Below are 14,833 nucleotides of genomic sequence, written 5' to 3' on the forward strand. Positions count from 1 at the left end.
TAAATATTTTCGGGGAGGGCTTATTTGGGGGGGGAGGGCTTATTTTAGCGCTTGCGCTCAAAAGCCTGATTGGGCTTATTATCCAGGGAGGTCTCGTTTTCAGGGAAACAGGGTATTTGCTTAGCGACTGTTCAAAGTTATAGCAGCATTTAAAAAAAAAAGACTTACAACCAGTCCTCGCACATACAGCCATTCCCATGGTCATGTGATCAAAATCCAGACACTTGACAACCTGCATGCATTTATAATGGGTGCTGCATCCCAGGATCTTAGTTAGGGGTGTCCAAACCTGGGAACTTTTAAGACTTGTGGACTTCAAGTCCCAGAATTCCCATGCTGGCTGGGGAATTCTGGGAGTTGAAGTCCACAAGTCTTAAAGTTCCCAAGTTTGGACACCCCTGATCTTAGTGATTGCCATGTGTGACCTTGGCAACTCAGCTTCCGACAAGCAAACTCAATGGGGGGGAGCTGGTTTCGTGCCCAAAAAGGTCATAAAATTAGGTGCGACTCATTTAGCAACCACCTTGCTTAGCAATGGAAAATTCTGGTTCCCGTTGTAGCCATAAGTCACGAACGACCTGTATTTACCAGAATTGGACAGGAGGTGCCTGGGAATCTGGGCAAAAGTTTTAGACTTCAGCCATTCTTGGGGTAAACCTTTCCATGCAATAATTAGCTTTGAATAGTAATAATTGTATTTGCAGAGCAATCCTACAGAAGGAAAAGATTGTAACAGAGGAACTGAGTTTTCCAAGCACTCCTTGTGTCATTCCAATCAAAGTGCCAAACGGAAAGATGCTACCATATTAGTATCCTTTTTGGCTTTTAAAATGTGGTCTCCTGAAAGAAAGGAATGGTGTCTAATTTTAGCTCCAATGAGCTGAAAAAGTTTGTCCGGACTTCCTAAACTCCACGCCTTATCTATTTGTACTGTTGTATTAATTAAGACATCCTTCCAACAACGCATCTAAACTACAAAGCTTTCTGTAAAAACACAGAGCTTCTCCATTGGCAGAAATGTTTTTGGGAAGCAAAATTATTTCCCATTATTTCCAATGGAATTTGGCCTTAGCATTGCATTGCATCCTTGGGACAGCGGTTTTAAAAAGCATTTTCTACCCAACCACTGTTTTATTGCAGACATGTTAAGCTCTCCTAAAAGGAGAGAGCAAAAATATACCTGTGATTGTCTTGTTATAGTGTTACAAAATAGTTGATTAAATTGGCATTAATAAAATAGCAATGGCGTGATTTAAACAGAGCATATGTTTAACCTCTATGGCCATGATGGCGAATGTGGGCATGCGTGCCGTTGCCAGCTCTCTTCTCGGTTTTGTCATGCCCATGTGCGCTGGACAGCTGGTCTTGCATGCAAGCGCACGGTGGCCAACTGCTGTCTTTTGGGTTCTGAAACGCACATGTGCACCAGCCAGCTGGTCTTTGCGTGAAGGCCAGCTGGCTGGCGCATATGCACATGCCGGAACCTGGAAGAGCAGCTAGTCGGTGTGCATGAATGCTGGACTAGCTGTCTGCTGTGCACATACATAACGGAACCCGGAAGTACAGCTGGCTGCTGTGTGCCTATGTACCACCCAGCTGCTCTCTTCTGGATTCTGCACTCCAGTTTCAGCACATATCATGTTCCCATCAATTTTCCTATAAACTTCTACAGACTTCTAATAACTGGTTCATTATTGTACTGTTGAACTCTTTCTTACCATAGACCTGCCAAACAGAAGCAGAGGTGGACAGTGGAGCTCCACTGTTAAAGGCTTTCCCTCATCAGGTGCCACTAGCAAGTGACACAATGATTAAGATACAAGAGGCAACTGGGAGGGACCCACCTTGCTGCACTATTACAAGGAGAAACGTTGAATTGATTACAGAAAGACTAAATGGTAAGTTATGAGGTTTGGAAATACTACTTCCAAACCTTATAACTTACACAGACTGACTATCCACAATGAGGATATTTTGCAGGTAAATGTTTATATTTTATTTTGCATCTAGTTCTATGTTTAGGTGCGTACAGCTAAGGTAATCTCTCTGGTGAAGACGGAAGAGTCCAATTCAAACAGAAGAAAAAGTGTCGGACAATAAAACATTTATATAACTTTATACATTATCAGTGCATGTTTAAAATAGAATACAACTTTTTAACAGTGCAATCTACAAACCGTTTCAGCCACAGTACTGTAGCCAACACCCAGTTTTCTTTGCCTGGAGAGTTACACTGATGCATCTGGAGCAACCTTGCTGCTCTCAGAACATTTGCTGTTACAGATGTTAGATCAGCGGTCTTCAAACTTGGCAACTTTAAGACCGGTGGACTTCAACTCCCAGAATTCTCCAGTCAGCATAGCCCCCGTGTTAGATTGTCCTTATTGCGCTGATGTTAACCTATTGCATGATGCAGGCAATCCTGGTTGTGACAGATGACATCCCATGGTCACATGACTGCATTTTGGGCATTTGGCAACCAGCCCACTTTTACGGCTGTCTGACATGTCTTATGGTCACATGACTTACATGATTTACAACATTTTTTTTTTTGCTGAAAACCAATGTTTACTTCTGCTTTGGGACAGAAATGCCCCATAGCTTAACCATCACATGTTCACTGAACGACTGTTGCAAAAAAGAAAAAGAAAAAAGAACTCAGAATCTGATCGGTTAGGTGGGTGATCTGCTTTACGGCCCTCATGACTTACGACCGTAATGGGCAGGCTCCATTATAGTCATAAATTGAGGACCAGCTCTAGTGCCTCAAGCATCAATGAGGGATCGGATGATTGAGTGCTCCAACTAACCATTTCTAACCAAGGAAAACACCAACACGAAAGCTTTTTTTTAATAGCAGAACAGCTTTAGTGGTTTCCACATAAAAGGAAGATTTTTTTTTCTAGAGAAAACCATCAAAGCTATTCATGATGAAGATGCAACGTTACCCAATTGAAGCCAATATGTCTTCAGGGGAAGATTGGTAGAAAAGGCATTTTTCTGCCTCTCCTTTGTGGGCACCTGAGAGGCAACTGATTGGCCATCGTAAGAAAGTTCTGAATGAAGATGACTTTGTCCTTCTCATGGGTGTTCCATTGTACAATCAGCTCTCCAGTTCATGCTTCCTACACTTTCATTACATCCAGAAGAAAGGCACTATAGTGGTACTTAGGTACTTGATTGCTTCAAAACTTGTCAAATTTGATCTTTAATGCATTTTGATGTGAAAATGTCCCAGTACTCGGCTTTTGTTTAGTATTTGATGCATGCTATAGGAAGAGAGGGATGGCTGTGAGAAACAGACAGGAAGTCAGCCATGATGGGAAGGTCATTGCAAAAGGAGGGGGAACAGCCATAGAGGGTGGACAGGAAGTCGGCCATGCCGGGAAGGTCAGTGACATAGGAAAAGGGAGAGTCAGAAAGTTCTTCCCAAAACAAAGGATCACGTGGTAGGTCATGTGGTTTGTTTGGGACTCATCCTTTTTAGTACCTGTCACACCTCCCAGAACGAATTAACGCTGAGTACCAAGGTAGCACCGTATGTTAATCCTCTCGTAGGGCTTCTTCAGATTGGGAAGTGTGGGCAGGTAATAAAAGTAAGCTCAAAAGTACCCCAAGAAGTTCCAAATAAAATTCCCAAGCATCCTGAGAGGCAAACCCCCCCAGAAATCTCCTTGATACAGGAAGAAACTGCAAGACAAGACTTTGATATAGCATCATGAATAAAGTACCTTGCCTAATGGTTTGTCTGGGCCATAACATTGAGGGAAAGGGATGCCGTAATTCTCCTGACACATAGTCTTACAATCCACTGATTTGTTTTCTATTGTTAAGCTGAGGTGCGTGCAAATAAGATGGCTTAAGTGACCTGTGGATCACAACCCAACCCAACTTCTCACTCTTCCCAAAGCAGAGGTCCTTTTTTCTTTTCAATGATTGTCTTCTTCAGATGTCCTGGAGTCTTCTGCTATAGTCCTCTGTTTAAAGTCTTCTCCAGATCCAACCTCCACATCCTGGTAGTTAGCAAATTCCTGAGGTAGTGGAAACTCCTCTGCTGATGAATGAGTCCTGTGTCCAAAGATCCTCTCTTGAAGCTCAGCAATGTCATTCCTGATATCTGCCATCATCAACAACAAGAAGTCAAAGGAACCTGGTGGACCCTAAAAAAATTCCAAAGGAGAGAGTGGCATTACTTGTCTTTCAGTGAAATGGGCACCACATCCATTGAACTGGATATTTTTAGATAGGTTCACTTCCACTCCCATTATCCCCAGCCATACACTAGGCCCCAGGCATTTGACTACCACGGCTAGTAGAAGAAACGAACCAATTTTTCGAGAGCATCTTATTTTGCCTTAACTCTGCTGTAGTGTAAGAATAGGGATAAAATCCGAGTTATTTGGGTAAAGAAATAATTATCCATTTTGAAAACGGATAATTCAGTAATTATCTAGCTATTGTTAACTGTGAGAAAGAAGGAAATGAAGATTTTGTGGGGAAATTGCAGAATGTCATATGTCCTGACACGCATGTAAAAGGAATTCACCTGAAGTTCCCAGAAATATTTCAGGGAATTTTATTTCTGTGGGTGTTTGCTTAATTAAAGCCAACTATGATCAATATTGCCAAGTATTGTTATCGATCACACTAATGGATTTATATAATTGTACTATGACACACTTTGATAATGCTCATGAGACCTCAACTTGTATATTTAAGTCTCACCTGTCTGCTGTTTAAGTATTCTCCTCCAGAGAATCCTATCATGGGCATGGTAGTTATCGATAAAACCTTCTTATCGATTAATAAAGCTTTTTGTTGCCTATAATCTCCTTTTTTATTTTTACTTACGTATAACAAAAAATATCAGGGATATTTTTCTCACATGGAGTAAAAAGCAATTTCCCAAACACTCATCTTAACTAAGGTCAATTTAGCCCAGCTGCTTTTATTTATTAATCAAATTTATATAGCCTCCCGTGTTAACAAAAGCAACTCTGGATGGCACACAACAGCCTCTGCTCTGCTTTCCCCAAAACACAATCTTTTATTAGATATTTGTAGTTGAACTTTCGCTTAGTACCTCTGAGCATCATTGAAATCAACATACACACTTAATTTTACAACTGACTAACTTCAAAAATAATAATAATTCATATTTAGATCAATCTATACAACATTCAAGAAGTGCTCCGATGCTATCAATTATCATAAATGTCAATATATTGGCTGAAAAACATGGCCACTGTAGGCCCCATATATGCATGTTTCAATCCGCAAATCTTACTACTAATTGTATATGCTAAAAATTGCAAGTGCAAATCAACCATTCTGTTCTGTCTGAACAAGGGGTTGGACTAGAAGACCTCCAAGGTCGCTTCCAACTCTGTTATTCTAATTCTAAGTGTGTTAATGCAAAGTTTCTTTAACAAAGAGCAATTTAATTCATATTCAGCAGTTTGCAAGTTCTTGCAAGATGGGTAAGTAGGAAATTAAGACAATAAAAAACTAACCATACTGTCTAACATTTTTTCCCCTTTGTTAATACCCTTTTTTAACCTATAAGAGACAGGAAATAATAATCTTCTTGTGTCCCATTCAGTGACCCCAAAAGATGCTGAATTCTCATTCATATTTTTTTAAAATAGAAGCCTGCTAGCCATTTTCTTTTTAAAATTGTTGAAACTCTACATTCAAACTCTAAATGTTCTTTATTTTAAAGGAATTTCCCACTTGCAAAGAAACCACAACTGAGGAGCACCTATCCACAGTTTAACGTATATGACAGTCTATTGCATTCTGAAATGAAATTGAAGATATTTTACAAACTCCAACCAAAAGCAATTTTCTTGTACAGAAGATATAAAGGCATAATGTATTTCACTTGGAAGTAATAGTGTCTACTCAACAGCCTGATATATATAAAACAACCTTCGCGCTAACTAGCCAAAATCATGGAGAACCTACACAATGAATCAAGACTTTCATGCTTTCCAGCGATCAAAAGGTTGTAAGGGATAAGGGAAAGGTTACTTTAAAAATATGAAATGCATAGGGGTGGATACACTAGGATTGTAAATATTATTTTTGTACAGGAACATAGAGCTTTCTCCTCCTCTTTTTTCATAACAACAATCCTGTAATCTCTTGAAATGCAAGAAAGAGATTTGCTCAATGCCATCCTGTGTGATTGTGCAGCTGAGGGTGGACTACAACCTTGTCTTCCCCGTTTAACCACTCTAACCAATGTACGACCTTGCTAGTTACTCAAACAAGTGTATTCCCCCCCCCCCCAAATAGATTTAGTAAGCTAACCACAAGGTGACATCATCTTTGAAGCATCATGGAGACTAGATTAGATTGGCCCAGAATCTTGTGTTCTAGAAAGTACTAAAAACTTCATTCTACCATCATGCTGGGGATGTAGCTGTGATGTGACACCTTCATGATTGCTGTATTGTTTGTGATGTATGGATGGGTGCATCGATTGCAAATGCCTTAGATATTGTTTTTATGGTTTTTTAAAAATTTGGTCTTAATATGGTTTTATGGTTAGTTGTATTTTGTTACTATGTTTTGTGAGCCACCCAGAGGTATGTACGTTAGATAGGCAGCTATATAAATTGAATGAATGAACAAACAGCCTTTTACATCTGCTTTATTACAATATTATAAAAGGGATATTCCCTTAAAACAGGGGTGTCAAATTCAAAGCCCGGGGGACAGATCCGGACTGCAGGGTGCTTAGATCTGGCCCATGGGGCCACCCTGGAAACAATGAAGGACCGGCCCGCAGTGCCTCTCCCAGTGAAAATGGATCTTGGGAGGGTCATGTGTGGCCCTCCTGAGCTCCATTTTTGCTGGCAGAGGATTGCAGGAGCAGTCCCAGCCGAAAACGGAGCTTGGGACCGCGCTTTCGCTGGCAGAGTGCTCAGGTCACCACAGGCGCCCCGACACGAGTGACATTGATCTGGCCACACCCACCCTGGCCACACCTACCACAGCCCACCCGAGGTCAAACACAACCCTGATATGGCCCTCAATGAAATCGAGTTTGACACCCTTGCTTTAAAATGAAGAACGTTTGATATTTAAATACAATACTTCCCATCTAATGTATGAACAGATTATATTTGCACTGAGATTAGAGCTGGATGTGATACTTACAGGTGGGCCCTTTTCCCCTGGTGCACCTCTCTCACCCTGTAACAAACATAAATTTGGTTAAGTGGCCTTAATTGAAACTGAACAAGAACTTGTTTATCTAAAATCAAAACTAGTCACACACTTAAAACTGCCTGCTATACGATCCTATGCAGATCACTTTAGAAGACAGAGTTGAGTGGGACTAACTTATGGTAAAATGTAGATGATGAGATTGCAGCTCATTTAGTTCAATTCATCTTAACTAGATTAAGGAATTATTTTTATAGCAAAATTGGTAATTGATTACCTACCAAAGATAACGCCTGCAGCATTTTCTAAGTATGTATCACGAGAGCAAAGATTAATTAGTTAGATTCACAATCATTCATATCCAAAGGATACTCACTGAAATTAAAGGGACTTAGTCATGACTAACTTAATTTCCTATTGATTGCAGGGGATGTATGCTAAGCATACCAAAATTGTAATCCGAGGCAATAAAAACTACTTATACATACACCCTTAATTTTACTTATTGATAAGTATAACATGCCCAACTACAACTTGTATTCTGAAATCTTTCATATCAACAAGTTGCATTCTACACCAAGAAGCTCCCTTCAAAACTTTAAAGAATATTACACATTTATTTATTCCCTTTGTGGAACTGCATAACTGAAATGACTCAAGGCAAAACAATACAGGACAAATGTAGTAATGGCAATAGGTTGTGCAATACATAACATTCCACTTCTTAGTGGTTTTCCGAAAGTCAGCAAAAAATATACAACAGAATACAATCTATGATAAATCATAGATTAATAAACAGTGATTACTGCATCAAAATACTTTTTTGATGTCTCAAGTTGCCATTTCAGCGAAACGTTTCTGTAAGTTTGTGTGAGTTAATGTCTATGTGAGTTAATTCTAAGTTGGTTACTGGGATAAATATTGGAAAGCAAACAAAAGAAACAGAAATTCATTGGAAGTGGGAGTAGGTGGAATCAAAGTAGCCTGCCTTTTTATATGCTTTCTCCCTTTCCACTTTCCAAAATTAAGAAAACTGAATATGAATAATATAAAAGAGAAGGACTCTCACAAGGAAGAAGGGAGGAGAAAAAGGAAGAAGAGGACAGGGAATGATACTTCTAACCTTTGCTCCATCTCTTCCTGGTGCACCTGGAGGACCCTAGAAGATAAATGTGCATTCCTCAAAAACTTGGCGTCAAATCTGATCAAGAGATTATAGACATTCAAGAACGGAGACATCATACTGACCACAGGTCCTCTTCTGCCCTGCTTAATATGAGAGAGGTCTGGAGATGGTCCCATCGGCCCCATGGCTCCTCTAGGGCCTGGCACCCCGGGAGGACCAGGGGAGCCAGGAAATCCAGGGCTCCCTTTTGGACCGGCGACCCCTGGAATGAAAACATGGCAGTAAAATTAAGGCTGCGGGTAGCTTCGTTGGACAATTTTGCATAAAAGGGGATATTTATGATTGTTCTAAGTCAAGAATTGGAAGTCGTTTTTAGGGCTGTTGACAAGATTTTTAAAAAATTACAAATAAATCAGCCACAGGGGGAACAAAAACCCTAGCAAGTAAATAAAAAAAGGAGTCAGCAATTAAAAATATTCCAGAAGTGCTTTAAAAGCCAAGTGAAGCTTTTTTGTTAGTGCCAAGGAAATCAGGATGTATTTCAATTACTCTTATATAACTTGATGAATTAGAAGTCTAGGATGCAACCCTTATATTAAAAAGGAGAGAAATTCAAATAATGCATAACTTTGAGAAGCAATTACTGGTCCAGGACACTGTCAGACATCAGGCAGAAAACGCTCACCACGGACCTATTTGTAAGTGGAAGCGAAAGGCCTGTCTGGTTGTGAAAATTCTTGCTTTAAGCTAAAGAAAAAGGCAGGCAGGTGACCCATAAAATATGTTTCTACTTCCCAGTGTAGAAAATGAACTTGATTCCATGATAATAGCTCGCTTTCCAGATCAAAACCCACTCGCACAAACCAAGGGCTTTTTGCTTTGACACTGACAATAGTTGCCACGTTCAAAGTTAACGTGATGTGTGATTTGAACAGTTTGACACAATGGTCAGAGATTCCATTCTATACCCAACAATGAGCGTCTCTGCATTTGCAGAGCGGCAGAGGTAGAAGACCTGGCTCACATCCTATTTGATTGTTGCTTGCATAAGGGGGTGAGGGGCAGGTGCCTTGGTCCATATACCAAACGAAGGACCCATTGGGATCCCCAAACCAAAACAACACCGTATTTTTTGGACTATAAGAAAACACTGGTGTATAAGACACAACAAGATTTCGAAGACGTAAGTAAGAAAAAAAAAGTTTTTGCCTTCCCTCAGCCCCCAGCAGCATTTGGGGCGTTTTTGCCTTGCCCCAGCCCTGCTGAAGCCTCCAGAGTGCTGCTAGGGGCTGGGGGAAGGCAAAAAAGGCTTCATTTTTGTGGAAAATGGCCCATTTTTTGCAAAAACAGGGACATTTTTGCCTTGCCCCAGCCCTGCTGAAGCCTCCAGAGGGCTGCTGGGAGCTGAGGGAAGGCAAAAAAAAAAAAGCCTCAATTTTTGCAAAAAGAGGCCCGTTTTTCACAAAAATGGGATGTGGGAGGTGGGGCTTCGGGAGGCAAAAAATGGCTGTATTCGGTGTATAAGATGCAGCAACATTTCCATGCTCTTTTAGGGGGGGAAAGGTGCGTCTTATACTCTGAAAAATACGGGACTTTATGTGTTGCCAGGACCTGAAAATAACATTTAATACAGCACAGTGCTAAAACAAAATGGTTCAGTTGAGATCTGCATATATGAAACTGATTGGGGTAGATTGTAAAGGTGATACTGAAATATTATTTTAATGTCGTTTTATCCTATTTAACATACTTATGTACTAAATTATATGGTATCTTATCAGATAACGATTGTATTTTACCCTACTCTTATTTTAAATTGTTTGTATAGGATTTCATTGGGGTTTTGTGTTTGAACCTTTTGCTTTGATATGGCCTCTAGGCTAATCAATAAAGCTATAAGTAAACAAGTAAGCAATTAACGTAGTTCACACCATTATATTGTGAGCTTAATATTCAAAGTTGGTTGAATGCAGATGGAGAGCCTCATGTCTCAATAATTGCAAATATTACATATTTAATTTTTCCCCTGACTGTACTTGTACTTCAGGCCCTGCTGTGCTACCACACAGAACATGATGCGTAGCTATTCGTCCACGTCTATGTCTATGTCTATGTTCATGTCTATGTATTTGTTATATGGTTTTAACATGACTGTACACCGCCCCGAGTCCTGCCTAGGAAAGGGTGCGGTCTAGAAATAAAAGTAGTAGTAGTAGTAGTAGTAGTAGTAGTAGTAGTAGTAGTAGTAGTAGTAGTTGTTGTTGTTGTTGTTGTTATTATTATTATTATTATTATTATTATTATTATTATTATTATTATTATTATTATTCCTGGGAAGAATGAGAAAAAAATGTTGGTAATGTATGCCAAGGGTGTATATTCACCCGACTGCCCAGCCAAAGCAAGTATAGTTAGTCTTCAACTTATGACCACAGTAGGGACCAGAATTTCCATCGTAAATTGTTGCAATTGTTAGGTCAAAATTAAGTATAAAGACAACGAAACTAATGACAACAGATAGAGCAACCAGCCTTGTGGTGCAGATAGAGCCGTGGTGGCGCAGTGATTGGAGTGCAGTACTGCAGGCTACCTCTGCTGACTGCTGACTGCCTGCAGTTTGGCAGTTTGATCTTCACTGGCTCAAGGTCAACTCAGCCTTCCATCCTTCCAAAGTCAGTAAAATGGAGGACCCAGATTGTTTGGTGGTGGTGGGAATATGCTGACTCTGTAAACCGCTTAGAGAGGGCTGTAAAGCACTGTGAAGCGGTATGTAAGTCTAAGTCCTATTGCTTGCAGTTGACAATGATGATATTGAAGTGGCCTTTAAGATCAGCAATAAAGGAACAAGCAATCATGCAATCCACCACAGGCTAGTGTTTTGTAAAGCAGCCATGAAGGCTTTGGAATGTGGTTCCAATGATGTGATGTGTCTGTATTTGCAAAAATGCAACCTGTGACACTCTATGTAAACAAAAGTTGGACTTTAAAAAAAAGAGGACAGGAGAAGACTCCGGAGTATACTCTGACAACCAAGAAAACAAACCAATGGATTATCCAACAAATCAACCCAGAATTCTTACTCCAGGTACAAGCAACCAGGTTCAAATTGTCCTAGATTGTCCTTGAGCAAAGCTCTCTATGTGACTGCTGGGAAACGAAAATGATTTGATGACACACGTCAACTTGGACAGTACAAAAAAGAGAAGAACTTTTGTAATTTTAATGTGCTAGTCAGCTTTTGGCATTGATCGTTGTATGCTGTTCAAAGTCACTTCATAGGAGGCAGGCAGCTTACTAAATAAATAAAATATTATTGCAACGCTAAGGATAAACATGAGACTGTTACAGAATCAGCAATCCATAGTGTAATTCATTAGCAAAAGAATAGATTGCACATTATACCACAAGACACATAACATTAATATGAATTGGAGTTGCAGTTCCAAAATACCAGATTTGGGGTGGGCTATCCATTAAAAAATATAACCATTCATATAGTAATATAATGGTCACTTGAATACATTGCAATAAAAGTGCAAGTAGAAAAGGCTTCCAGGCTGAGGTTTTCATGGAGAATTCCCAGTCTGTTTCTAATTTCTTTGCCATTCCCAATCTTGAGTTTTACTAATCATGCAAAAATAGCACAACTTGGGAGTGGATGGTTTTCAGTTAGGAGAAACAAGTGAAGTCTACAGCACCTTGGACAGCTCATAAGATGAAGAAATCATTAGATGGAGCAAGCCTGACAAAATGACCCTAACAATACCTTAAGAAAAATTAATGTCTGCTCCCGATCCATGTTTCTTGTCTGAGGAGGGATACAGATGCAATATATACAACTTTATTTTTACGATATTTTTAAATGTAGGAACTATTTTATTGCCTTACCTGGAGGACCCCGATCCCCTGGCTGTCCAGGAGGGCCAGGTATGTAAGCATTGGATGCAAGTACTTTTTCTCCTGTGATTGGCTTGTTAAGATCAACAGCATTATTTGGTAGCCAAGCAACCTGCAATAAAAGAAGGGTCATAGGCTAGAAGCCACTTGCCTATTCAACTTCATCTAGTTGAGTGAGTGACTGACTTCATCAAGCAGTTGTGTAAGTTCTTCAATTCAATGCAGGACTCAACTACCTTGCCCATAACTCTAAGTTTGGAAGCCTCAAAATGATAGAGTGGAAAGCATGGCAGGCTGTGATAGGAAGCACCGTCTGTTTCCCAGCCTTCCTCCTTTTACCGAACAAAATGAGATAACCTCCATGTTTACTGTCTTGCATAACCTGAAGGTATCACGTAAATGTAATTTAAAAAACCAAGACAAACGATAGCCTATACTTACTATGTTCAGATTCAAATTGCATCTGAGGACCAAAGTCAGAAGAGTAGATTTGATTTCTGCCATGTCGCTTAGCATAGTGTAGCTCTTCCCCCCACCCTGAAAACTCTGCTACATGGGAGGCCTCAGCTAGACTACTACTTTGCCTTGAAACTAGAGGACGCCGGCACTCTTATGATCGCAGTCAGAACTGTGATCTAACTGTTTGCAAAGGGGACAAAACGGTTGATGTCCAGTCTGACACACTGAAGGATTAAATGTATTGATGGATCTGAATGCCGAAAAAAGAAAGTAGGATTTAGAATGAAGGGCAAAGTCCGATTCAGGTGCTGCCTCATACGCACACTGTGTATACAAGCAGTTCGTTAGGATCTACAGCTATGGTATTACCCAAGTCTCTCATCAGGACTGAAAGCCCAAGCTGCAAATATTCTGAAAGACCACATACACAGTTCCTTAACATTGGTGATATGGGCTGGAGGGATTACTGGGATCTGAAGTTAGATACCTGCTTGCACTGGCCTGAACTGCTTGATGAAGGACTCATATTTAGAATAGACTAGAAGAAGAGAGTTGGAAGGGACCTTGGAGGTCTTCTAGTCCAACCCCCTGCTTAGGCAGGAAACCCTACACCACTTCAGACAAATGGTTATCCAACATCTTCTTAAAAACTTCGAGTGTTGGAGCTTTCACAACTTCTGGAGGCAAGTTGTTCCAATGATTAATTGTTCTAACTGTCAGGAAATTTCTCCTTAGTTCTAAGTTGTTTCTCTCCTTGATTAGTTTTTGTCCATTGCTTCTTGTCCTACCTTCAGGTGCTTTGGGGAATATTTGACTCTCTCTTCTTTGTGGCGATCCCTGAGATATCAGAACTTTGCTATCATGTCTTCCCTAGTCCTTCTTTTCATTAAACTAGACATACCCAGTTCCTGCAACCGTTCTTCATATGTTTTGACCTCCAGTCCCCTAATCATTTTTGTTGCTCTTCTCTGCACTCTTTCTAGAGCAGTGGTTCTCAACCTGTGGGTCGGGACTCCTTTGGGGGTCGAACGACCCTTTCACAGAGGTCGCCTAAGACCATCGAAAAACACATATTTTCGATGGTCTTAGGAATCGAGACACCAATTTTATGGTTGGGGGGTCACCACAACATGAGGAACTGTATAAAAGGGTCGCGGCATTGGGAAGGTTGAGAACCACTGTTCTAGAGTCTCAACATCTTTTTTACATCATGGCGAACAAAACTGGATGCAGTATTTCAAGTATGGCCTTACCAAGGTATTATGAAGTGGTATTAACACTTCATGGGATCTTGATTCACAATTGTGATCTTGACTCATGATTGTTCTTGGAGCAACCTCAATTCAAGAACTGTGGTCTATTGATGAGCCAAAGAAGACTTTTCACTTCTAGAAGTCAGACTTTGAACACTGAGAAAACCGCTTCTTTCTCAGGTAGGAAGTTGGAGCATTTTAATGGTGTATCTAAGATAGCATTGAATGTTTCTATTAAAGAGGCCAGCTTGCTATGGCAACCTGATTTTGAAGTCCAGATCACATGGGTTGCTTCTCCCACTTGCGAACGTGCTCCCTTGCCACTCTCTTCTGGAAGAACCCCTGACTTCTTCTGGATTTCAACACGTGTCTGCTTTTGAAGTGGAGCCTTCTTATTGCCCTCACCAGATGCTAACACACACTGAATTCATTTCTATTCCATTCCACTGTCTTGATTCAGTCTTGGAATCGCAAGTTGAAAATGACCTCAGCCTTACTTCATGCACGAATCTTTTCCCCACAAGAATGTAAATACTTGTACAGAACCCTATCCAGAGGGGCAACAGTCACGGAGATGAATCCTAACCCTTGCTGAAACCTACATGTTATGTTGTAATTTTGAAGAGGTTCCATGCAGAAATAATTGCCAACTTGGCTTGGAGATGGCCTGGCTAGGTCCAGTCTAGGACTTTCTTTTAATTAAATGCATACTTGCTTGTATCTGAGTAAGCACATACGCACACTGAGTATTTGCACACATGGGATTGTTTGTATGCCTAGACAGTCTGTGATTTATTTCCTTTGGCAAAAGCATTCTGACTAGTTTTGCAATTCTGTCAAGGGGATAGAGTAGAAGATTAAACTAGAAATTTCTGAAAAATATCTACATCCAGGAAAGCTTTTCTGGCATGGCTGCCCCAAA

General features: G+C 40.4%; 1 protein-coding gene across 1 annotated transcript in view; it reads right to left on the bottom strand.

The window, feature by feature from the left end:
* Positions 1-401: 401 nt before the first annotated feature.
* CCBE1 (collagen and calcium binding EGF domains 1) overlaps positions 402-14,833 on the bottom strand; it is a 214,626-nt gene continuing 200,194 nt past the window's right edge. Inside the window, exons 7-11 of the mRNA XM_081944261.1 lie at positions 12,191-12,311; positions 8,425-8,564; positions 8,300-8,335; positions 7,168-7,203; positions 402-4,160 (exon numbers count right to left, since the gene is read on the bottom strand). Of these exons, the coding sequence (XP_081800387.1) occupies positions 3,930-4,160; positions 7,168-7,203; positions 8,300-8,335; positions 8,425-8,564; positions 12,191-12,311 (564 nt within the window). The 3' untranslated portion in view covers positions 402-3,929. The remainder of the gene's footprint in view (positions 4,161-7,167; positions 7,204-8,299; positions 8,336-8,424; positions 8,565-12,190; positions 12,312-14,833) is intronic.

Source organism: Natrix helvetica (genome assembly GCF_964273705.1).
Source record: "Natrix helvetica genome assembly, chromosome: 2".
NCBI classification, from domain to species: domain Eukaryota; kingdom Metazoa; phylum Chordata; class Lepidosauria; order Squamata; family Natricidae; genus Natrix; species Natrix helvetica.